The 26,487-nt window shown below is 45.0% G+C and overlaps 1 protein-coding gene across 1 annotated transcript in view; it reads right to left on the bottom strand.

The window, feature by feature from the left end:
• The window catches only part of LOC115499820 (contactin-associated protein-like 3), a 196,462-nt gene extending 181,208 nt beyond the window's left edge, over nt 1-15,254 (bottom strand). Inside the window, exon 1 of the mRNA XM_030294015.1 lies at nt 15,169-15,254. Within this exon, the coding sequence (XP_030149875.1) occupies nt 15,169-15,253 (85 nt within the window). The 5' untranslated portion in view covers nt 15,254. The remainder of the gene's footprint in view (nt 1-15,168) is intronic.
• Between the last annotated feature and the right edge of the window lie 11,233 nt (nt 15,255-26,487).

Raw genomic sequence — 26,487 nt, 5'->3', positions numbered from 1 at the left:
CTAGATGACTGCAGAAGTAAAACACATTCAACAGGAAGACAAGACATGAGGAGACAGAGCTAGAAGCAGAGGGAGAGGGCATGAAAGCCGTGGTGAAAGAAAACCAGTGCCATGAGGTGGCTGTAGTTCAGGGTCAGCTAAAGGAGCGGATGAAAGCAGTGAGTAAAGACAAGGGACCTTTCAAGGACTGTGGGTGCGTGTGTGTGTGTATGTGTGTGTGTGATGTGAGAACACATAGGAAGGTTTTACTGAGGAGAGTAAGATCATCAGGTAAGCAATCTTTAGAAAGATTACTCTGGCGATAGGATGCAATGGACTAGAAGGAGGTAAGCTGGTGACAGGGGAACCGTGGAGACAATTATAGTATACAAATTCCGGAGAAATGGAGGGTTTGAACAAGTCCGGGCTGGGATAACTGAAGAAGAGGGAACAGGAACAAATTGAAGAGACAGAGCTAAACCTAAGCTTTCAGAATCAAGCAGTAACACTCCCTTCTCCAGGGATCCACACCAGCGTCTTCATATCCGTTTTAATTGAGACTGCATCTCAAAGCATAGGCAAATATGTGGCGTGAAACTCACACTCATCTAACAATCATAAAGGCTGAACGATCCACGCTGATGCCAGATACTATCGATCCTCAAAGACTTCAGCAAAAATAGCCAGACAACAGGCAGTACGAGTTTCAGGGACATGTTATCTGGATCTGGGGAATCCTTCCCGGCTAAGGGAAAAATATATACGATCGAAAGAAGTTAAAGATTAAAATTGTTAACGACAAGTTAACACAGAGAGCTAAATCTAAAGAATTTCATTATTTACAGTGATATGATATTACAGAAAGCCGAAACATATCAGTGTTCTGTAGGAGTTTCTGATACTGTACCGTGGCCTTTTTTTTAACATTCTTAGGAGGTAATATTATCTTAATCTTGATTACAATGATATGTTGGACAATGGAAATACCCATTACAAATGTTTTTCTTAAAATATTGCTTATCTCATTATTCCACCCAGGATCATGGAATAGAGTCACATTTCAGCAAGAACAATAATAATGGCCAAAATTTCCTCAGGATTTCCTATGTTCCAGACATTATTTATAGACAGTAATTAATGTAATCTTCCTAGCAACTCTATGAGGCAGGTCACTATCATTAATTATATTTTTTAGAGATGAATAAACTGAGACACACAGAGGGTAAGGAAATTACCCAAGACCACACAAAGGACATTAACTTACCGAAGCAGAATTCCCATCCAGGCATCCCGATCAAAACGACCCCACCCCTCATTATAGAACCACCTCAACAGGTGCAGAAAAAGCATTTGACAACATTCAACATCTGTTCGTGATAAAAACTCTCAACAAAGTGGGTTTAGAGAGAACATACCTCAACATAAGAAGGCCATACATGAAAAACCCACAGCTAACACCACACTCAATCGTGAAAAACTGAGTGTTTCCACTAAGATCAGAAACAAAACAAGGATGCCCGCGATCATCACTTTTGTTCAACATGGTACCAGAAGTGCTAGCCATAGCAATCAAAGAAAGAAAAGGCATCCAAATTGGGGTGGAAAAAGTAAAACTGGCACTATTTGCAGATGGCATGATACTACAGATGGAAAACCCTAAAGACTGCATTAAAAAAACCCATTAGAACTAATACATTAATTCAATAAAGTTGCAGGATACAAAATCCAAATACAAAAATCTGTTGCATTTTTTATACGCAAATAACAAAGTAGCAGATATAAAAATTAAGAAAATGATTCCATTCACAAGTGTACCAAAAGGAATAAAATACCTACAAATAAACTTAACAAAGGAGGTGAAAGTCCTGTGCTCTGAAAACTATGAACACTGATGAATGAAACTGAAGATGACACACACAAAAAATAGAAAGATATCCCATGTTCATGGACGGGAAGAATTAATATTGTTAAAACGTCATATATCCAAAACAATCTACCAAATCAATGAAATCCCAGTCAAAAGGCCGAGAGTATTTTTCACAGAGCTAGAATAATTCTAGAGTTTATACAGAACCACAAGAGACCCTGAATAGCCAAAGAAATCTTGAAAAAGAAGAAAAAGCCAGAAGCATCGTAATCCATTTCAAGATATAGTACAAAGCTGTAACAACCAAAACAGTATGGTACTGGCACAAAAACAGACACATAGGTCAATACACTACAGAGCCAGAAATAAATCCATGATTATGATCAATTAATCTACCACAAAGGAGGCAAGAATATACAGCGGGGAAGAGAGTCTCCTCAACAAATGGTGCCAGGAACACTGGACGGCTACGTGCAAAAGAATGAACCTGGACCACTTTCTTACACTATATACAAAAATAAACTCAAAATGAATCAAAGACCTAAATGTGAGGCCTGAACCCATAAAACCCCAAGAAGAAAACATAAGCAGTAATCTCTTGGACATCAACCTTAGAAACGTTTTTCTATAATTTTTTATGTTTATTTACTTTGAGAGAGAGAGAGAAAGAGCGCACACAGGAGGGGCAGAGAGCGAGTGAGAGAGAGAGAATCCCAAGCAGGCTCCACACTGTCACCACGGAGCCTGATGCGGGGCTCGAACCCACAAACTGTGAAATCACGCCCTAAGCTGAAATCACAAGCCAGATGCTTAACCGACTGAGCCACCCAGGCACCACAGAAACATTTTTCTAGATATGTCTTCTGAGTCAAGGGGAAAAAAAGCAAAAAATTTGTTACCCTAAAACAAAAAGCCTTTGCACAACAAAGGAAACCATCAACAAAATGAAAAGGCAACATTCTGAATGAAAGAGAATATTTGCAAATATCTGATAAGGGCTCAATATCCAAAACACATAAAGAATTTATGCAACTCAACACCAAATAAATAAATAAGTAATCTGATGCAAAATGGGCACAGGACCTGAACTGACATTTCTCCAAAGAAGACATCCAGATGGCCACGGACCCACGAAATGAGATGCTCAACATCACTCATATTTGGAAGAATGCACACCAAAACCTTACACCTGTCGGAATGGCCAAACCCAAAAAGACAAGAAATAAACAAGCATTGGTGAGGCTGTGGAGAAGGAGGAACCCTCACGCACTGCCGGTGGGAACGTAAATTGGTGCATCCACTGCGGAAGCAGTATGGAGGTTCCTCAAAGAAAAATTAAAAACAGAAATACCATACGATCCAGTAATTCCATCACTGGGTATTTACTCTAAGAAAAATAAAATACTAACTCGAAACAATATATGTACCCCCCCATGTTTATAGCAGCATTATTTACAATAGCCAAGATATGGAAGCAACCCTAGCGTCCATCAATAGATAAATAAATGTATAAAGGAGATGTGGTATGCTTGTGTGTGCATAACGTACATATACAAAGGAATATTACTCAACCATAAAAAAGAATGAGATCTTGGGGCGCCTGGGTGGCTCAGTCAGCCAACCGTCCGACTTCGGCTCAGGTCACGATCTCGCAGTTCGTGGGTTTGAGCCCCGCGTCGGGCTCTGTGCTGACCGCTCAGAGACTGGAGCCTGCTTCAGATTCTGTGTCTTCCTCTCTCTCTGGCCCTCCCTCTCTCTCTCTCTCTCAAAAATAAATACACATTAAAAAAAATTTTTTAAAAGAATGAGATCTTGCCATTTGTGACAACACGGACGCACCTAGGAGGCACAAAAAAAGACAAATGCCATGTGATTTCGTTTATATGTGGAATATAAAAAAAAAAAAAAAGAAGAACAACAACAACAAAAGTAGAAAGAGACCCATAAATGCAAAGAACAAATCGGTGGTTGCCAGAGGGGGGGGACAAGATGAATGAAGGGAAGTGGACGGTGTAGGCTTCCAGGGATGAAATGAATTAGTCATGAGTTGAAAGGTACAGCCTGGGGGGTGGTCAGTGGTCTTGTGACAGTGTTGTACAGTGACAGACAGGCGCCCCGCTTCGAGTGAGTCTAGCGCAAAGTACGGAGTTATCCAATGACCACGCCGTGTGCCCGAAACTACTGTTAACGCTGTGTGTTAGCTATACTTCAAATGACCTCTCCCTCTCACCTGTCTGAAAGTGTGGCCCATGACTTTAAAGCATTTGTTGAATTTTATCGTTTTATGCTACTTGGAAGAAGCCTGCTGGAATCATCTTCGTTTATACACCTCCACGGTGCCCCGCTCCGTAATTCTGAAGATGAAATTAGAAACGATGTTTGTTTGAAAGTAGAGATGATAATTACATGTCGTCATGCCCTTGAGCTAGCCAGTCATAAAAATGGCCGATAATAGCAGGTTTTGTTGGCAGTAAGGACCATCCAAGAATAGACTCAGAAATCCCCCCAGCCCAGACCAGGCAGGGGTCTGTCAAGTCTGAAGGCACACCGGGAGCTTCCTCTCGGTGCGACAGGTTACTGGACACAGAGTCCGCGGCCACCACGCCAGAGACAGCTGTGACTCAAATGAATTCAGCCTCCCGGCTGCCAAGGAGAGAACCGGACACCCACACTGAGGTGCAACGGCCATCTGTCTGCCCCGATGCACCACCAGCCTTTCCCACCGGGATTAAATGCCGCTTCGCTTATCTAGTTGATAAACCAGGCTTCTGGAGAACTCCAGGTACACGCTGCTTCCCGGCACCTGTTTCAGACCCCGACTACGGAGCCCGGCTCAGACTTGATCTAGGATCTCCCTAGAAACAGACATCTTGTCTAACGGCCCCTGCCCAGAGGCCTCCTCTTTCCTGCTCACCGGTCCTGGGTAGCGCCCCTGACACCTGGCCTGTTCAGTGCTCCCTCGGGGGCTCCCAGCAGTTTTTTTTGGGTTTTTTTTAATATGAACTGTATTGTCCGATTGGTTTCCATACAACACCCAGTGCTCATCCCAACAGGTGCCCTCCTCAATCCCGGCGATTTTTATAACACGCACCATGCCTCTCATCAAAGCCTCGGGGCAGAAATTATGTCATGCGTTTTGCTACCGAAAGAAAATGAAACATTCAAAATCAGCCAGTGGATCTTTCCACGGACAAATGGTGAGCTTGGGGATACTCACGTGAAAATTAATTTTCTATTAGGCTACCTGCAAAATGATTATAAAATACACAGGAGGATTCTCCATGATTTCACCATATACTTTCAAACTAGCGTATTTTCAATATATTAACTTCTTCTCTCTTTTTTTGGTAAATACTTACAGAGCACCATCAGCAGAACTTTAGGGACAAAGAAATGTGATTCTGTTCTCAGGAAGTTTAAAATCTAATGAAGGAGGCATACACGTAACCAGCCATCTGTTGTATGAAGCAGATAGGAGCCCCAAAGCCAATGCTTTCATAATAGATGTTAAACTAATTACCTAAATGGATGGTGCATTTCACTTTCTCATCAAGAGATGCAGGCAGAGCACCCGGTCAAGGACCAAGTCCCGGTCACTTCTTGGCCCCACCCCTGGTCAGTCAGAAGGCCACGCCCTCCTGTCACAGTCCCCGGGGAAGAACGGTTACCCAACCCAGAAGAGACAACGCAAGTCAGGTCTGGGGATTTTGCTGGCATTTTGGGAAAGAGAATCATTCACCTTTTTACCTACCCTGCAGCCCCCTGTCTCCGAACTACCCCCGTTCCCTCAAGCAGTCCCTGCTTCCTTGGAGTTTGGAACAAGGGAACGAACAAATAAATAAGTGCTCACTGCTTCAGAGCGATAAGGGCCACAGTCCAAATAGGGGAAGGCATTCCCTCTAACAGCGCTGCCCAGACAGCTCGACCTTGGCCATGGAGCTGCCAAACAGAATGCTGCCTGAGCCTCCGGCCAACGTGGGAAGCCGGAGCCGAAAGAGGAAGAGAGGCCAGCCCTCGTGGCACAGTGTCACCAAGTGTCTCCAACTTGCCTGGAATGAAATGATGTGCACCGACGATTCCCGTTCTGGTTTAAGTCCATTGGATTGGGTCTTCTGCTCACTTGTAACTGAAAGATGCTTGCCCATACCTAATCCTGACACCCCCCGCCCCGTTTCTTACTAGTCGACGTACCAAATCCAACAACCACTGAGTCCTAAAAAGTGTTCTTGGGCACACGCAACCTTCTCCTCCTCACTGCCACCCTCCCACTCAGTGCTGATCCCATGGGCAGCAGCGAAGGCAGAGGGACACCTCTTGGGACAGCCCAGTGCACCCAAGTCAACCCAGGGAGACATTTGGCCTCACAGCCCAGTCTTCCTCTGTCCAAGACAATGGAGGAGGAAGGTGCTCCCGGAGGCTCCCGGAGTGGGGGTGTGGGGGACCCGGGGTGGCTGCCCAGCCTCATCCTGGAGAACAGGGCCACGATTAATGACATCGGTGTCTTTTTCATGTTAAAGCAAACACTAGCCCTCCACTCCCTCCTGCCTCACTTTGCAACAATATTCACGAGGGAAAGGATCTTTTTTTCAGGCAAACGTGCAACCTGTCCTCCAACAAATGAGTCTCATCGCTTACAAGGAGAACGAGTAAAATCGATCATCAGAAGTGATGTAAATTTGTCAAAGACCAGGTTTTCGGGTTTACTAAAGCAGATCAGTAGCTCATCATGACAAAGAATAATAAACTCTTACGATCAAAATTTTATTCTTATGATCCAGAAAACCAACATCGTGCTTTCTTAGCCTTGCACTGTAATTCAGAAGGGATCATCTGCCTTTCCCTAACAGGGAACAGACTTTGGTATCTGTCGACTCTCCTGGGTTCTATGTCTGCAAAATTTATTTTCAGAAATGTTCGTGATTCTTTAAGAAAGCCTAATTTTGGTGTTTGCTCCCCTAAACTCCCTGAAATACACCTTAAACTCTATCAACCTACCCTCCTTGAGCCCTCCAATTTTTTTTTTTAACTCTTAGCACTGCCTACACATTCCACATCATAGAAAAGGATGTGCTTGAGAATGTCAAGGCTCACGGGGAATCAACTCAACAAGAAGTCTAAGAATCACATCACAGACTGGCTAGCTTGCCTGATGACAGTACACAGCTATTTATTTTTTCTCTTCATGTTGTAATACCATTAATGTCGCAATGCTCTTATTCTCAAGTTTTATTTTTTTTATCTTTTTAATGTTTATTTATTTTTGAGAGAGAGAGACAGGAAGAGCATGAGCAGGGGAGGGGCAGAGAGAGAGGGAGATACAGAATCCAAAGCAGGCTCCAGGCTCTGAGCCATCAGCAGAGTCCCACGTGGGGCTCGAACTCACAAACCGTGAGATCACGACTTAAGCCGAAGTCAGAGGCTTAAGCGACTGAGCCACCCAGGCGCCTCCATCATTCTCAAGGTTTAGACATCAAAAACATGGCAAATGTAAAGCTACACAATAAATCCCTAATCTTGATAATCTCGAAACATTTGAACAGATGTCTACAGACATGTATTATTTTTCTTAAATCTGCCCAATCTGAGACATTAAAATCGATCACAGTTCTTTAAATATTTTCTTCCAGGGGCACCTGGGTGGTGCAGTCAGTTGAGCGTCCGACTCCAGCTCAGGTCATGATCTCACAGTTCATGGGTTCGAGCCCCACGTCGGGCTCTGTGCTGACAGCTCAGAGCCTGGAGCCTGTTTCAGTCTGTGTCTCCCTCTCTCTCTACCCCTCCCCCACTTGTGCTCTGTCTCTCTCTCTCAAAAATAAATAAACATTTAGAAAATATATATATTTTCTTCCATAATAGTGATTTTGATTAAAATGACTTTCTTTGATCTGAATCAAATTATTGCATTATTTTCTAATGCTAAAATGCTAGAAATTCGTGTATCTACTGGCCTTTAAATCCAAACCCTACCAGCGCTTCCTTGGTAAGCTCTTCCCAGGGACCAGGACGGGGTAGGGGCTGTGGGATGGGGACGGCTGCGTACCAGCTCCAGGGGACCCAGCACCCGTGAGATCAACGGGGACAGGGCGGATGTCGTATTTCTTAATTGCTCACACGCTCAGAAATCCAAACTGGAGAATATCCATTTTACACAACAGCTGGTAAGAAATGACTCCATCCTGCATACCTGGATTGCCAACTAATCCACCACGTGCCTCGCTTACAACGACTGACAGGGGTTCCTAATCCCTCCAGCAGCTCTCTGCCCGTCCACATCCTCGGGACACACATACACACACACACACACACAGAGCGGTCACTCCACCACCCCTGCCGTCGGTTCCCCACCCCCAGAAACAGTGTGCTTAGCTTAACTTTATCAAGCTCTCTGGTTGCCTGGGGATTTCTAGATGTTAAAATTTTTTTAAAAAACCACACACACTAATTAGAACCATGAGTCCTGAAGACAGCGCCTCAGTTAATGTCGCAAGGCAACCGGTCACTCCTGCTGTCATGCAAGCTTGTAATTTCCCTGCTTGCTCGCAAGCTCCAGAGAAATCTTCGGCTGGGTCCTGAACACCCCGAGCAATGGATGGGAATGACAGGGGCATGTGGGACATTAGATCGCAGCCACAGCGCCCGAGGTTACAGGACCACTACAGATTCCAGCAAGGTTGTCCGGCCACATCCCACCCCCCCCCAGCCCCCAGGGGTGGCCCCGCGAACACTGGGCATAGGAATCCCTCCTCCGTGGACAACCACCATGCGGATTCGTGGATGGGACCCCCAGTGGGGGCGTATCGGAAAGCCACATCTCAATAAAACTCAGGAAGACACGAATTTGCGTATGTGGCGCACTATTGACCATATCCCGTGAAAGGATGCGTTCAAAAATATTATATTTGCCGGTTAAAAAAAGCAAACTCTTCTCGTGTTTCTCTCTCTGAGTTACAGGTAACACACCCTCCACGAGCATCTTATCAGAGTGCCACCGAGTGATAAAAGCCACAACCCACAGAAGATACATTACACCATTTTTTTGTCCTACGACTGCGCTAGCGTGCAATAAAACCTTTGTAGTTACCCTTCGAACCTAAAAAAAAAAAAAAAAAATCAATTTAACTTGTAACATCTTAGTGTCCAAGCTCTGGTCAAATAGTAAATGACCAAGTCAGGCATGGGTGCGTTCTTCTGAATAATTAAACGATCATGTGGGCATTAAACAATGCTCTGCGTAACAGTAAAAAGGTCATGGTGTCATACTCTTTTCGCAGAATTTACAGGCTGTGTATAATTTTTCTTAACGCATGATAAAAGACTTGTTTTCATTTTTTAAATTTTTTAATGCTTATTTATTTTAGAGAGGGGGAGGGAGGGGCAGACAGAGAGGGAGACACAATCTGAAGCAGGCTCCAGGCTCCGAGCTGTCAGCACAGAGCCCGATGCGGGGCTCGAACCCACAAACCGGGAGATCATGACCTGAGCCGAAGTCGGACACTTAACCCATGGAGCCACCCAGGCGCCCCAAGACATTTTTAAAGCGTGTAATCCTATGCCATAAAATTCAAACTAGGAATCACAAGGATGTCTACTTTGAAAGAACGTGTTGGGGCGCCTGGGTGGCGCAGTCGGTTGAGCGTCCGACTTCAGCCAGGTCACGATCTCGCGGTCCGTGAGTTCGAGCCCCGCGTCGGGCTCTGGGCTGATGGCTCAGAGCCTGGAGCCTGTTTCCGATGCTGTGTCTCCCTCTCTCTCTGCTCCTCCCCCGTTCATGCTCTGTCTCTCTCTGTCCCAAAAATAAATAAACGTTGAAAGAACGTGTTACATTTAGTCTAATGCCTTTCAGAAAAAGGCCGACATTAATAATTTAGTTTTTAAAAGTTACTCAACACAAAGCAAGTGACGCCCAAAGCAATCAGCAGCACAGCAGGTCACGGGTGACAGGCGGGTGCAAAGGGGACCCTGCAGAAGTTACTCTGAAGAATTCTGCATGTGGAAGCCAAGCCTTTTGAAGGCTCTAAAAGTAAGTGGGGGGAAGAACCTTGGGTCTATTACTTCCAAATTGTTGGAGCTATTCTATACTTTTATATTCAAAGTCTAATTTTGACTTAAGGAGAAAATTTCAACTTGAAATCTGTTCAGCTGAGACGTTTCTGTTAGTGAATATGTCCCTTACGAAGTAGTTTTGAATGAGCTGGGTTTTTTCCGAAATCAACTCAAAAAAGTGGATTCTCATGACCTCCAGTCCCCTCCCCAAAACACCCTTCCAGGCTTGGGAGGGTCACCGATGATATGTCCTCAGGGTTATTTCGTTTATTTTTGCTTAGAGAATCTTCCAAAATCGTGTAAGTGTCAACCCCCAAAACACCCAGCTCTGTTCTTGCCTGTCACTTTGTGCTGACAGTCACCACGGACTTTGCAAGTTTCCTGGAGAGAAGAGGTTTTTGTTTTCTCTCTGCTTCTGAAAAGCACCTTCACCTTCAGTATTTCTGGGAAGTGTATTCAAATACTATAACTAAGGATCTATTTACTAGTTTGTGGAAGGCTCTTTCCAAAAAACTCTCAGCTCCAGTTCCTGCTAAAACACACATCCCCATATTCTGGGCTCATTTTCCCCAACACGTTTCATTGCATCGAGAATGGGTTCCCCATTCACCTGCTCCACGGACACACCCTCTGACACCTTAGGCTGATTAACTTGGAAGACTGGGCTCACTCTAGACAAGCACTAAGCATGCTATTAAGGCAAAGAAAAGCCTGAGCCTATTAAAATACTGGAAGGATTTTAGTCCGTAATAGCCAAGGCGAAATTTCTTTGTCGACTACGTTGAGCCTCTTAGCACTCATGACATTACTGGAAGATTGAGTAGGCTCAGGTAGCAATAAAGAATGTTGATGACACTTAGCAAATAATTACAAAGAATCTGCGTCCACTATTTCTGAAAAACAAAACCCTCGAGAAGAGATATATGACAAATACTTTGCTTAAATAAGTGCTCGTGATTTCATACTTCTTAGCAACTGTAGCATTATGTCCAGTCACCCAGTCTGCATGCATATATTTTTATACCAAATTATTAAGGTTAATCATGTCACCAAGTTAGGATAATTCATATACTTCAGCTGTCTCACTATTACATCAAGCTATGTATGTTATTCATATTACAAAAGGATACTATTGGACGATAATTTCTACCACGGGATTATATGAATGCACTTTCATCAAAGAAGATAGAGTAATGCTTCTGCACATAAAGCAGCTTAGGCTCGAATGAAGAAAGGGTTCAACTCTGGTACAAATCTTCAAATTGAGGTGTTAACATGTTTATTGCTTAGATCAAACACTAGGTAGTTGTGAAGGTCATGGGTTTGTTTCCCACGCTGGCAAACAAAATGGGCTCGATCCACACCCCCTTTCATGGTCAGAGGCCTCTCTGGTCTAGGATTTAATGGGGAAGAGGACAGGTGTCAATATAGAAAAACAAATGTACATGATCACCCCTACAAGGGCAATTCAAAGTGTATACCCCACCTGCAGTGGGCCAGAAATAGATCTTTTTTTTTTCCTTGAAACGAGAAGGGTGCTTTTGACAGGGGAAGGAATCACAAGGAAGCTTCTAGAGAAAATTACAAGTACTGAGATTCAACGAAGGAAGAACAAGTCAGTCATACTCACTAAACTGAATCCCGCGATCTGTAAAAATGTCATCATTTATATCACAAAGAATCACCATCAACGACTGAAGTTTCTAACATATGCGTCTGTCCTTATTCAGTGGAGATGGCGGGGGGGGGGGGGGGGGGGGGCGGGGATCAGCTATCAGCCACAGCTTGTACCTTACTTACACGGGGAAAATAATTCAGCTGTACATTAACTTTCACTTGTGTTGTTCCTAAGTGGGGAGGGGGTGAACGTTACCCCTCAGACTGAGATGCGATCCAGGAAACAGGCTTACAACACTAAATACACAATCGAAATGTTGACATTTTCATATTCAGATCATATCTCTTCTGCCTCCAGAAAGGTCTTGAAATTCATAAAGGAGTCGTGGATTTACAAGAATAATTCTAAATTTTTTTTTTCAACGTGTATTTATTTTTGGGACAGAGAGAGACAGAGCATGAATGGGGGAGGGGCAGAGAGAGAGGGAGACACAGAATCGGAAACAGGCTCCAGGCTCTGAGCCATCAGCCCAGAGCCTGACGCGGGGCTCGAACTCCCGGACCGCGAGATCGTGACCCGGCTGAAGTCGGATGCTTAACCGACTGCGCCACCCAGGCGCCCCTACAAGAATAATTCTAAAACAGAGAGCTATTGCCTTCTTCCATTTGTGGCGCTTGGTAAGAATTAAAGGAGGCAACAGCCTACATAAGAACTTCTAGAAAGCAGGGCTCTGACTTGGAAACCTATATATTATAACCTCCCTCTTGAGTTACTTCAGAGGACAGATCATATTAGAACACTCTCGTCTTGACTTGGGACGGAGGGTTCTAAAAGGCAGACTAGATAGATGTTCACATGTTTTTTCTAAATCTCAAGTCCGTGGCCATATTTTGGAGGAGGCAGTTCAGCCCACTTGTTTTATCTTCAAAAAGACGGAGAATACAGAACAACAAAACAAGCCCATGGTCATGGCCATTTAGAAGCATTTTCCCTCCAGTGTGTCACTTCCTGATTTAAAATTTCTTGAGCAATGTTGATGTTCGCCATTTCTTGTTCGTAGCTTAAATCCCACACTGCTGGCAAACTCCTCTCTAGAATTTCTCAAATGATGGGACAGAACAACAACAACAACAAAAAGACCCCTCTGCCTTGACTTAGTGATAAGAGATTACAAATCCGTGTCTGATGTACCTTGCTTGCACACACATCGAACACACACTTCCCAAATATGCTGGAGTTAAAGAAAAACTGAATCCGGCAAATTAGCTAATTCAGGCATGAGATTCATTCACCATTTACGTCTACTGCTACACATGATGCCAAAGGGGATTACTGGGAAATTATCAAACGCCATCTGGGTGGCCCCTGTGAATCTACAAAGTCATTGAAATGTATACTTGACCCTTGAAGAGGGTCATCTTTGTGGTGATCCCATCAAGGACTTGAACCTTAGTTATCTAAAATGTCCTTAGCACAGAGAAAGACAGATACCATATGTTTTCACTCTTATGTGGATCCTGAGAAACTTAACAGAAACCCATGGAGGAGGGGAAGGAAAAAAAAAGAAAAAAAAAGAGGTTAGAGTGGGAGAGAGCCAAAGCATAAGAGACTCTTAAAAACTGAGAACAAACTGAGGGTTGATGGGGGGTGGGAGGGAGGGGAGGGTGGGTGATGGGTATTGAGGAGGGCACCTTTTGGGATGAGCACTGGGTGTTGTATGGAAATCAATGTGACAATAAATTTCATATACTGAAAAAATAAAAATAAAAATAAAAATAAAAAAATAAAAAAATAAAAAAATAAAATGTCCTTAGCAATGCAAATTTACATAGGTTCTTTAATTTATGGAACTTTTGATAAGAGTCCCAAATACACCTAAGTACACGAGGCTGAGAGGCGAAAAGCCAGCATCAACATCTGAAGAGTCACCCAGAGACTCAGTCCCAGGGGGACTGAGCTCGGGACACATCCAATTCAGACAAGGGAACCTGCATGGATAATCAGACACAGAGCACCCCAGAGCAGGTGCCTTGTAAGAAGGATGCTCTGTGTGAAAGAACACGATACCTACGTGGATTTCAGGGAGTAAAATACTAAGTGAAAATAAATACCACTGATCTTGCCCATATGTTGCAATCACCACTAAGAAGCCGGCCCTCTGCTTTCTCTCCTGGGAAGGATTTTCGAAGCCACGTTTCCTTGAAGTAGGAGTGACCTCCGGTGACTTTTTAATGGCACCTCCGAGTAAGGACGTTGAGTTATTCTCCAAAGTACCAATATCAGCAAATCACTTAGTACTAGTCATTTTGAATTTCTTAGCACGATAACAAGTGCTCTGCCGAAGGATTTAAGGATTCGATTGTATGTAACCGCCCCCGTTTTAATTAATTCAGAGCAGTTGTCCCACCAAGCTAAATTAAAATTGTGTCTGAAACGCGGGGCAGTAGCTGCTTCAAGGAGATTAAGGCTCATTTTGAGGAGTGACTCACACACGACATGGCATTAAATAAGCTGATACTAGACCATGACACCGCAAAACCTTCACAGCCCCGCGGCATCCCTGCATGAATGGGCGCGAAGGTAACTTTAGGTGCAAGGCTTCCCACTTGAGCCGGCTTCCCAGAGAGGACAGAGGTGGGGCCCCAAGAGCTAAATCCGGATACCCAGCAGCAAAGTCGGTTTCTGAGCACGCCTGCTAGCCCTTTCTTGAAATGTATTACTAGCTTGTCCGAAGCCCTACACCTGATTTGGGTTTGTTTTTTTTTTTTTTAATTTTCTTTAGGCGGATGGGACAGGAAGGGAAGGGGGGGTGGGGGAGGACGGGGAGTTTCTTAAAATCCATCAAGGCAAGAAAAGCCCTGGATGGAGATGTCAATCTGAACAACACTCCTCAAACTTCTCCTGATTTCCAGAGTCAGATACCTCGAGGCGGGCTAGCAAGCATCTTTAGATGGGACTCGGCGTCAGCTAGCCCGGGACCCAGAGGCTACCGTAGCCTCAGGGAACCTACAGAAGCAGAAACACGCACGTCGCCACACACAAGCAGGTGCACGGACTACAGGAGCCTGGAAGGCAGGCTGTCCCTCCCTTTACCTCGTGAGGGGTCCGGCTTCCCGGAATCCCGGGGACCCTCCAAGGCAGGGTGGGCGGCGCCGCGGCGCCCCGAATTCCGCAGAGCGCCCGCTGCAAACGTGTGCGCTAATGCAGGACCCGCCGCTTCGCGCTGACACGCTTCCTCCCCAACGCGTGTACACCGCAAGGAGATAAATGACCACGCCGGCCTGCTGGCCTCCCCTCCTCTGAAGCTATTCTCCCGCCGGACTCTCCGCGCCTCAGTATTCTCATGCCCGCTGCAGGTTTTACTAAAAACTTGAGCTTTCTCAGGGAAGATTCAGCTCGCCGGCAAAAAAAAAAAAAGAAAAAAAAAAAAAGTCAAACACAGGCTTTTGCTGGATCTCAGACTTGGCTGGAGGGAAAAAGCAAGAGAAACCTTCCTATCTTGGCGCTGGTACTTGGGAGAGATTTTTTTTTTTTTTTTTTTTTTTTTGGAATGCCTCCTTTTCCCAAACACGCCAGCGCTGCCATCTGCAAACACTCGTTACTAATAAAAACACAAATCCTAAGTTGTCAACGCAAGTTGGAAAAGATGTGCCGTACTCACAAGGGCTCCCTGCCACCGCCGTGCTCCACGGCCGAGCAGACAAAAGAAAGAGCATCCCGAGGACGGCGCCCGCCGCACGGTCCATGGTCCGCCCGCCCCGGCACCCGAGGCGTCCGGCAGCCGCTCCGCGCGGGCCTCTGCCCGCTCGCTCCCGGCCGGGGTCGCGCCGCCGCCGCCGCCGCCGCTTCCGCGCTCTGCGCACCCGCGCGGCCGCCGGGCGGGCGCCCCACCTGCGGCCACACCCACCCCCGCCCTCCCCGCGCCCGCGCTGCGGGCTCGCGCGGCCCCGGGCGCCCCTGGCGGCGGCGGGCGGAAGTGCGCTCGCGGCGCGGCCGGCCCGCCACCTGCGCGGGGAGGGGGGAGGGGGGAGGAGGGAGGAGGGAGGGAGGAGGGAGAGGAGGAGGAGCGGGGAGCGGGAAGGGGGGGCGGGAGGGGGGCGCCGCGCGTCCGCGAGTCCCAGCGCCTTCACCTGCGGGGCGTCCCCTTTCCCGGCGACCCGCAGTCCGAGGGGGCGAGCGCCACCCGCGTGATGCTGCTGCAGCAGCCGCCAGGCACTGAGCGTTCGCCCTGACGCCAGGAAAACTGCCTTTCCTTTATGTTTTTTCTTTTTGCTGTTGTTGTTGTCTTTTTGTCTTTTTTTTTTTTTTTTTTTTTTTTGGTAGAAAAGATGAACTTAGGAGAGAAATAACGAATCGGGTTGGGAGAGAATATTCACACGCATTGCAACTATTGGAAAGAAGATTTCTTGTTTTCTGAACGCATTTCATGATTCGCAGTGAAAACACCTTAATGAACTCCATATTCGTGTATCAGATCGTCGCGTCGAACCCTCTAAACTTTGGCAGGGATGGATGGCCAGTCAGAGCTCAGTAAGGGGGAGAACAGGAAAACGTATCTATTTTAAAAGTGTAACCCCCACCCCACTTCCGCTGGAGCGTCAGCATTGTAATTATGTATATTCCTGCCTGGGAATCGGAGGGCTACGACCAGCAGCAGGTCGATACAACCGTAAACTGGCATCCTGATGGAAGGAATGTTGTTCCAAACACGATCGCAGAAGTGACCTGATACCAAGGAGGTGAAAGGAATAGATTTCGTTGAAAAATGAAGTTATTTTGAAATAACTTGTATCTACTGTTGCTGTGTTGCTTTGCACTCAGATTGTCTCATAACAATCCCCAAAGGGGACATAGTTTTTATTTTTATTTTTATTTTTTAAATGTTTTGTTTATTTTTGAGACAGACGGAGAGAGAGCAGGGGAGGGGCAGAGACAGGGAGACACAGAATCTGAAGCGGGCTCCAGGCTCCGAGCTGTCAGAGCCCGGATGAGGGACTTGAACTCACAAACCGTAAGATCATGACCTGAGCCAAACTCGGATACTTAACCGACTGAGCCACCCAGGCGCCTATGGGACATATTTTTTTTTAATGATAGAATATTAAAGGAAAAGCATCTAAAAGTCGGGGGGGGGGGGCTTCAAAGCCTAAAGACCGAAGCCAGATGGCCCACGGAGAGAGAAGGATTTCAAGACTCGTGACTTCAAAATCCGTTGCCAGATTAGCGGTTACTCCCTGCAACAGCCATCAGAAGGTGTAAATCCAGGAGTGGCGAGCCCGGCATCACCGGGATCAATACTCTCCTACAACTGTGATCAGACTCCCCGCAAATGTGCTGAGATTGGAAAACAGGCTCCAGGCATTCTTGTACCTTCCGGAGTGGTCAGAATACAAAGGGAACTTTAACCTTTAGCAGAGCCCCACCTGCCTGACCACAAAGCAAGCAGAATAGGTGATTTCATTATTCTTATTTTGCGGCCTGGGAAACAGACAAAAACAAGACACAGAAAATGCGTATAGCTTTGGCAAAGTCGAAGAATTAACAGCCAGAAGTGCTGAGAATTAGACCCACATGTAGAGCTTCGGATCCCAACTTTACAGGCTTGTGCAGCCCACGTGGGCCCCTCCCTGCGAATCCAGAACACCTCCGGCCCACCCCAGCTGAAAGGCAGTGGCCGGTGGCGGGGAAACGCTGACCGCAAAGCCTGTCCAGCAGGTGTATTCGGAAACTTGCAAAGGCCACAGGCAGTGGAGTGACCTTCATTCATTCATTAGACACTTCTCCAGGGCCCCCTGGGGTCCTGGGACGAGAACATTGTATTTCTAATTTTGTAAAGCAAATATAAATTAACTATTTACATTAAGGACGTAAGGTATTTTTTTAAACAACCCAGAGACCAAGCCGTGTGTGTGTGTGTGCGCGTGTGTGTGTGTGTGTCTAAATAAATGGTCACAACATTCCTTTGAAGTCAATACTATGCCCATTTAACAAACAGGCTGGACCTCAGAGAGTGTAAGAGGAGTGTCCAGGGTCACTCAGCAGGTCAGGAATGGAGGCCAGGAGCTCTGGAAACACCTTCTCACAGAGAATCGGTGTCTCTGTAACAGAAAAGTTGTCACCCTATGAACACTGTACTCAGGGATTCACAGGAAACCCACGTAGAATGCATTAGTAATCACCTCAATAATTGATGCCGATAAAGCCCAAAAGGACAGTGATGGTAAATCACCTGAGCAGGGCTTAGGATGGGTTTTTACAAGTCAGAGGAGACCCAGCAAACGCAGGGAGTGAGGCCCCTGGGTGGTCTTCACCCTGAAGGTGCACAGCAGTGGACTGTTAACAAAAATTCAACTGAGCAAATTTTAAAGCCTCTTTGACTTTTTTGATCAATCCCAGAAGTGGGCCGCATCTATCCCATCTAGCAAGTGGAGGAGAATTCCAAAGGGCTATAGGAGGGAAAAGGTTTTTAGAGAAAGGCTGAGGAAGTCATAAACAGAAAAAGAAAAAAAAAAAAAAAAAGAAGGATTATTTTGGGTGACGTCATCTTCCTTTAGGCGGATTACTTGATCTTCCTTTGGGGATTGGAGAGGGCCCATAGCACAGATTACCTTATTACCTTATTAATGCTGACCAGAAAAGTCCTGGTTGAAAGGGAGGTGGAAAATTTAATTAGGTTAGATATTAAGCCCCAGTTTGATGGCTTGGCCTAGCCTAAGTGACTCCATCTGGGGCTTGTGGTTTTCTTTTTAACAGAATGCCGGACTGGACATCAATCAGCACGGGGCCATCGTATGGCCTCCCAAGACAAGGGGGACATCAGGTGAGGAGGGTTCATACCACACACAGTCGTACCCAAAGCAGAGACCTGCTAGCCTGGGGCCCAAGTGGTTTCTCGGTTCGTCTCTTTAGTAGGCGAATTCGTGGCCCCTGGGAGCCTCAGCATCCTCGTCCGTCTGGTAAGGTTTTCATGGCCCCTCCACAGAGGACTGGTCCGCGCGTTCAAGGAGAAGGTGAAAGGCGAGTGCGTAACATCATGCCAGTCGAGAGGGCACTGGATCAGGCAGGCGCGATGCTCCAGGCGTGGAGCTCCGAGCTGCAGGGAGATAGGGCACCTGCCGGAACACCACCAAACACCGGAAGCTAACTCGGTCCATCCCTGACCCACGTCCCTAGCTCTTTGCTATTCTAAGTAGGAAAGACAAGGGAAAAAATGTGGAGACGTAATCTGGCACATTTCCAGAGCTGATGATTCAAACCCACCCACAAATTGCGCCCGCGGATACGTGGCTGCAGTCAGAGGTTATACGAAACACAAGAGAGAAATTCATATCAGCAGGAGTCACAAATGACAAGGAAGGAATCCACTGCTGATGTCCAGGAGTACGTGGACACTCAGGTAGGGAACTGCAGACGGGGTGCCTGTTCTAAGTGAAACTGAGCCCATAGCATTTCCTGACCAACGTCCTCTGTCTTCCCTGCACACCCGGGTCCACTGCATCCTGGAGCAGAGGAAGGACCAACTTTCCTGACCGGAGTGAAGACCCATCTCAAGACTCGCCACAGATTAGAACGAGATTCCATTCATTCCCCTCTTCATTCAGCAATTTTTTTCCCTATAAATTCTGATTTCTGCATGTTTTATTTAAATCTAGAAATACATTTAACTTTACTCTCATAATGGGAACAGATTTGTCATTAAATCCTCTGAAAGTTAGAATACTGTGAATAAAATATAATAGTATTTCTATTAGGAGTAATTTTTCCCATAAGCCCCTGAGCAACAAATCCTGAAGAACAATTATCGAGAGACAGACTCCAGCGAGAATAAATGTCACACGTGTGATATAGGACACACTGCACAGCGTCTTTTCAGGTTCTCTCTGATGAGCTGTGTTCCCTATAATTAGTCCTTGGAAAGCAGAGGTTTTAACAGCCAAAGGATTATGCATCTGATGACATAAATCTCGGCTACAAGAATAGTCAACCTCATATTTCTTACACATTCAGCCTGTTTCAACCCAGTAGGACTTTTTGTGACCAGCACCGGTATCTAAGACAACCCAAAATAAGGCACCGTTAAAGAACTTGACATAGAAAAACAATACTACACGGCATTTCCCAAAGGGCATTAGGCCACATTCCCCATGATGGCTTCTAGGTAATCACACACCCTTTCCCTGACATTCTGGCTTGGATAGAATCAGAGAAGCTTAACGTTAAACTGGAAGGGGGCCTGGGTGGCTCAGCTGGTTGAGTGTCTGACTCCTAGTTTCGGCTCAGGTCATGATCTCACGCTTCTGGGCTGACGGTGCAGAGCCTGCTTGGGATTCTCTCTCTCCCTCTCTCTCTCTCTGCCCCTCCCCTGCTCGCACTGTCTCTCTCTCTCGCTCTCAAAATAAATAAATTAACTTTACAAGAAATAATTAAATTAAATTAGATTAAATTGGAACTCGGAGTCAGCTGGTCAGCAGTCCACCCAATTCAAACACTCCACGCTCCAGTGCCAATCTTTGTACATACCCACTGATGGCAACAGTCAGGGCGCACCCTTGAGGAGAGGCAGGAGACACTGGAATCTCTTTCAATCATGACACGTGGGCGGATACACTCATGGGATCGATTACACGAGTTTCCACAGACATTTCTCTTTTCCTTTAAAAATAAAATGAGATACCTCTGTACCTTTTGAACCAGACGTCTAATTTTATGGGAGGCATGAAAGGTAATTGGGTTTTTCCCTCACTTCTTTAGGGATAGGAGGAAAGAGGCGGGGTGGAGTGTATCTGAAAAAGTTGTTGTTTTTTGGTTTTTTCACTTAACGTTGAAACCAACACGTGATCCGGACATAAGAATCTTAAGAACTCTACTTGAAGAGGCACGATTTCTAAGTATAATTTTATACATCCAGAATCTAAATGATACCTCTTCCAATATAGGAAGCAAAAATAAATAAATAGGTAAATAAATAGGTAAATACATAAAACAAACAAATAAATGCATTTGGATTGGGAGATCTGGAGCTTTTTGCCCAAAAACAAAACGCCGTTTGAGTAGAAACTGAAAGGGAGTTAAAAATTTGTACGAGTTTAGCTGTTGAAATTGGTAGGCTTCGTGGTGAAAAGCTAAAGAAACCCTTTTTTAGAAGTATATACTTCATCTCTAAATCGTGGCCACCTCAAACAAGTTAAGAAGAATGTAAAAAAGAGGAGAGAGAGAAAGAGAGGAAAGCAAAGAAAATGGGGTCTGTGTGAAGTTTTATTACAGGGTAGGACAAGTAATAATATCACCTTGAGCATCCAATTCCAGGTACAAAACTTACTTTCTAAATTTGGTTGAGAATAAAATTGGCTTTAGTCTCCATGTGAAATCTACCAGAAGGCACTGAGCTGTTCGCAGAGACGATATGCACCATGTTTTATTTGCCATAGTCAATAAGCATGAGGTTCATGCTTCAGAGAGAAAGCAGCATGAAAATTGTTGTATTCTTTTCTCCTTTTAGGTTAATACTTGGATAAGACATTGCATTAATTTCACCATCTTTTTTTTGGAGGGCGGTGGGGGGGACGGGGGGATAAAGGGCTTAAAGTCCCGAAATGATGTTTGTAAATGCCATTTATGTTGGTTTGATCACTGGTGAAGAAAGGGGACCATTTGTGGTCAGTCTGTATCTGACCCTTACTTTGACAATAAAGCACGTCCCAAACTGTGCAGAATTGGAGAATATTGAAACTCACCACGCAGAGATCACACCCACAAGATGGCTATAATTAAAAAAAAAAAAAAAAAAAAAAGAAACGATCATAAATGTTGGTAAAGATGTCCAGAAGCGGGAGCCCTTATACACTGCTGGAAGGAATGTAAACTAGAGAAGCTTCTTTGGAACGAAATCCAGGGGTTTTTCAGGTGGTTAAACGTGGAATTACCAAGATACAGAGCAGCGTGGCTCCCAGCGACATATGCAAGAGAAAACATGCCCACGCAAAAACTTGTACACGAATGTCTATACCAGCATTATGCACAGTAGCCAAAAGGTGGAAACAACCCGAAAGTCCATCAACACGTGAGCGGATAAATGAAATATGGCTGCGACATACAATTAAATACTATTCAGCCTTTAAAAGGGAGGATATTCTCATACACGCTCCGACCCGGGTGAACCTTGAAAGCATCACGCTCAGTGAAAGAAGCCGGTCCGAAAAGGCAAAACATGATATGATCCCGCTTCCATAGGGCACCTGGAAGGGACAAATGCAGGGACAGGACACAGAGTAGTGGTCACCAGAGGCTGTGGGGAGGGAGGATGGGGAGATGATGTTTAATGGACACAGAGCTTCAGCTGGGGAAACTGACAAAGTTCTGGGAGGTATAGTGGTCAGGGTTGCATTGTGCATTGTGAATGTAATGCCATTGAATTTTATGATTAAAATGGTGAATTTTGTGTTATGCATAGTGTATCCCAATTCTAAAAAAAGGAAGAAAATATAGCTTCGTTAGATACAAAAGTTGTAACCTTAGTAAGATTTACAGATCTTAATTTGGATTGATTGTGGCTACAAAAATGCTGACTGGATGGGGCGCCTGGGTGGCGCAGTCGGTTAAGCATCCGACTTCAGCCAGGTCACGATCTCGCGGTCCGTGAGTTTGAGCCCCGTGTCGGGCTCTGGGCTGATGGCTCAGAGCCTGGAGCCTGTTTCCGATTCTGTGTCTCCCTCTCTCTCTGCCCCTCCCCCATTCATGCTCTGTCTCTCTCTGTCCCAAAAATAAATAAACGTTGAAAAAAAAAAAAAAATGCTGACTGGAGAAAAAATGCTAATAAAGGATTGGCGCGTATTCCAACATAGAGGGGCTTTGAACACATAAGTGAAAGTCAGCCTCGAGGACTGTGTATTATATGGGTCCATAGATAGGAACTTCCCCAGAAAAGGCAAATCCATAGAGACAGAAAGCAGACAAGCTATTGCCGAGGGCTGGGAAGGGATAGAAGGATAACATCTAAGGGGAGTAGCTATTTTCAGAGTACTCTTTTTGGAGTAACGGAAGTACCCGGAAGTGGATTGTGGGAGTTGAATGTCCAACTCTGTGAATATATTAAAAACCATTGAATTGAACACTTGAAAGAAGGGAATTGGGTGGTAGGTGATCTCAAAGCTATTTTTAAAAAAGAATACAGGAACTCTAGAAATACACTGAGGCCATTAACATCTACTTTACCACGGCTATCCCAAATAGAAATGTAACGAGAATTCAAAACCATAAGCCGCTCCGTCAGGTAATTCTTGCCGTCATAACGCTGTCAAACAACCCCCCCCCTTTAGTAGCAGGCAATTTGCAAGTGTCCCCAAGACAGGTGTGCTGAGCGGACCGTGGCCCTGAGAGTAGGGACACTTGGCCCATCTGGGCTGATCTAGAATGGCCCCCTCTGGAATGACTCAGTTCTAACTCACCATGTGGCCAACGAACCCAGGCACCCCTTACAATGGTGGCCGGGAAGCAAGAGAAGAAATGGGAAAAAAGGCAAGGCTGTTCCAAACCTCTTCATGTATCAGCGTTCCACTACCCAAAGCAAATCTCGGGGCCCAACTCAGAACCCAGGGTCAGGAGAGCAAATTCTGCCTCGTCTGTGTTTCCTCCCCACTACAATTATATCAGAAACTTTGAGACATCTTGCCTTTTTTTCCCCAGTTTAATCTTGATTTAAATAATAGAAACATTTAACATTTTTGTAATTCAGCTGGATCATGACCGCATCATTCAAGTAGATTTAAAAGCAACTAGAATCTGATACGTAACAGCACATTCTGATATCAATGCCCCCGGACGATACTGTGCGTGATGGGAGCCTTGACTGTGTCTGGTATCTTCTCTCTAAAGCATCTTTGTAGCAAGATGTCTTTGCTGCAAGTATTTTTCACCACTGAGCATTTTTGTTGTGCCACTTAGCGGTGAGGCAATTTTGCCATAAAAAAATTTAAAGAGATAAAAAAAAAATAACTGTTGACAGTTTGGTTTCATTTCTCCATTGACATGATACTCTCATTTTTACAGCCTATAAATCTTAGCCCTCATAACGGTCCATACAGGGGCACGGATTTGAACCCACATTTCCATTAGAACTTTGGAACGTCTATCAAAGGACATGTCGACAAGATGCCAAGAAAACAACAATGTTTCACAAGGGCGCTTTCACAACACGCTACCATAATCAGTTACAAATATGTATCCCAGTATTTGGAAACTGACACCTCTCTTAAAGAAGGAAGGAATGTTAGCAAAAGAAAAAAAAGAAAAAAAGAAAAAGCGTGATGCCAAACGAGGAGACAACTTAAGATGAGCAAATATGTACATATGGATACTCTGAATGAAGTCTTTAAAGACAAGTGTTTAAGTACAATCCACAAAATAAAATCCGTTATTTGCACAGTGTTACCATGACCCTACACACACTTTAAATGCATTCAAATATTTTGTCCTTCTCAACAAAGCCTTTTCAATTTTGTTATTGATTTTTCAATGCTTCATCGTGTCCTTTTTAAGGAATGTCTCTCCTTAAAAATCTTTTCGTGATTTTTAGCTTTTATGGCAAAATCGCTTTATGGCCAATTAGAAATGTGGCAAAAGCGTTTGCAGCAAAAAAAAAAAAAAAAAAGCTTGTGGCAAAGATGCTTACGGCCAGACTACGGAGAATCCAGCTTGATGATTTGGCTTTTAATTATAGGAAATTTTAGCTTTTACAAAGATAACTACTTTTTAAAGTGCCCTTCTAAATATTCTTGTCTTATCACTGAAATGCATGCCTGTACGCACAAGTCTAACTGGCCTAGGAAAACGCCCGCTCCCGCCCACACCCCCACAGCTCTAGACTGTGGATAAAAAGTGCTATGTCATTGATAGAACACATGATAACTCTTTATGTTCGTTGACCAGACTAGGTTCATTTTATCTGTGTTGTAATTAGACTGTGATGTCTTTCTGCATCTCGTTCTGCGTTAAAGTTTTGGATTTGCGTTTTTTATTTCCAGAGAGTGGCTTCTTATGTGGGAAATGAAACCCTATTTTTGCCTGGCAGTCTAAAGTGACTTTGAATCCTAAATGGGTCTCACGTGGTCAGCCTTTAAGACCTCCTTTTTTTGTCGTTACATTTTCTGCGTGATGGACTGGACCAGTTACATGAATTATGTAACAAACGCCCACCTTATATTGTTGGGTACACTTTTCATCCCCAGGCAAGGATCAGAAGAAAGAAATGATTATATCATTAGATTTTTTTTTTTTAAGTGGTGGCTGTGGTTGATTTTGTAGGGAGTGATTTGAAAGTGGTGGCTCCGGGTAGGAATCTAAAGCCGATCCTTTACTGGGAGGCTTAAGTAATTGTACCTGCCAGGAAAGAGACCAGAGCTCTGTTCTCACTCACCTCCCCCTTTCGTGTGTTCCAATTACCGGGAAGGTTAATGGTGCTGAACAACAGAGGTATGAAGGCGCCTTTCATTGCCTGCAGCATCAGGAAACCACCCCCTCCCCAACTCATTTACCTTCCCTTGGGGTTTATGGAGAAAGACAGAGCATTCTCTCACACGCCAGAGAACATGAGAACCGACTTCTCACAGCCGAGCACAACTTAGCCAACATTTTCTGGACAACAGTTCTGTCCCGTTCAGAGCCAGCCTGGCATGTCATGTGAACTCGAAGACCGAGCCCAATGTCCTGTAAGAGGAGTTAACGAAGTTCCTTAATCTTGGGAAATCAGCAAACTGCCTTGTGCGACCACACTCTTCTAAATGTTATCCCCAGTGAAACTATTTACTAATCGGGCAAATGCAGAGGAGGCAAGGAGAGTTTTTCCTTGAATTTTTTTATGCTGAATTAACAACAAGAATTGGGGTATAAAGGCTAACAGGCAGTACCAGGCTCGTGTGTAAAGGCACCTACCTGTGCTACGTAGATTCTTTCATCTTTCTTTCATGATGTAGCACATCGTGATGTCGCCACCCCTAACGTTGAAAGCATCCCGTAGATGTCCTTTGTGACCTCTCTTCTTGAAACATCGTCCTCCCTGCAGACTCCGTCAGGATGAACCTTACATGGAAGTGATAGGTGCCTGTGAGCAGGGCAGATTTTCAGCGAGTGGAAATGAACTTCTGACCCCAGCAAATCTCTCTCGTTTGCTACAGACTTGCTAACATTTAGCCTAAGACAAAACCCTCGTCTCCTTTTCCTCGTTATTGTTTCAAACATGTAGCCAAGGCGACTGTAAGGCAGGCAATGTTGCTGTAAAGGCTCCCTCATCCAATCCCTCCGCTTTGATCCGGGGCAGGACATCAAGCCCCAAGAAACGGTAACGTATGTAAAGAAAAGATCACTGGAATAGGGTTTGCCGAGATAAAATATAGCAGGCCCGGATGAATTCGAATGTCAGAGAACATGTAGTTTGGGGGACATCTCTATCCTGAACAAATATAAATCTGGCAACTCTCCATTAGGGTGCAATACAGAGATGGGGGTGATAAAAAGGGGGGGGCACAGAAGTAATAAACATGATACTTCACTGTTTTGTCTAGGGCAAGGGTCAGCGAACTCTGGCCTCAGGGCCAAATCTGGTTTCAATGAAGTTTTACTGAGACACAGCCACAGCCACTCTCTGGATACAGTCTAAGGCCGCTCCCACTCACCAGAGTCCAGAAGCTGCCAGAAATGCAGTATGGCCCATAGAGCCTAAGATATTTACCATCTGACCGTTTACAGAAAAGGCTGACCACACTTTTGTCCCAGGGAAAGTCCTGAAATGACAGTTGTCATCGTAAATACTTGTGATTGTCATCTCTGCTGAAAGGCTTCTTTCCATAAGCGTGCCCCCAGTGACAAAGCAGAAAATACGTAGGATGTTAAACAAGTGATACTATTTTACTCGTCGGGATTAAACATAAGACCATCATGTTACTTTAAGAAAGATAAACAGAGCTTTGAGAAAGTGTCCTCTACGTCA

This window comes from Lynx canadensis, chromosome D4 (genome assembly GCF_007474595.2).
Source record: "Lynx canadensis isolate LIC74 chromosome D4, mLynCan4.pri.v2, whole genome shotgun sequence".
NCBI lineage: Eukaryota > Metazoa > Chordata > Mammalia > Carnivora > Felidae > Lynx > Lynx canadensis.
Note: the sequence above shows the minus strand (reverse complement) of the source record. Positions and strands in the feature narration are given on the sequence as shown.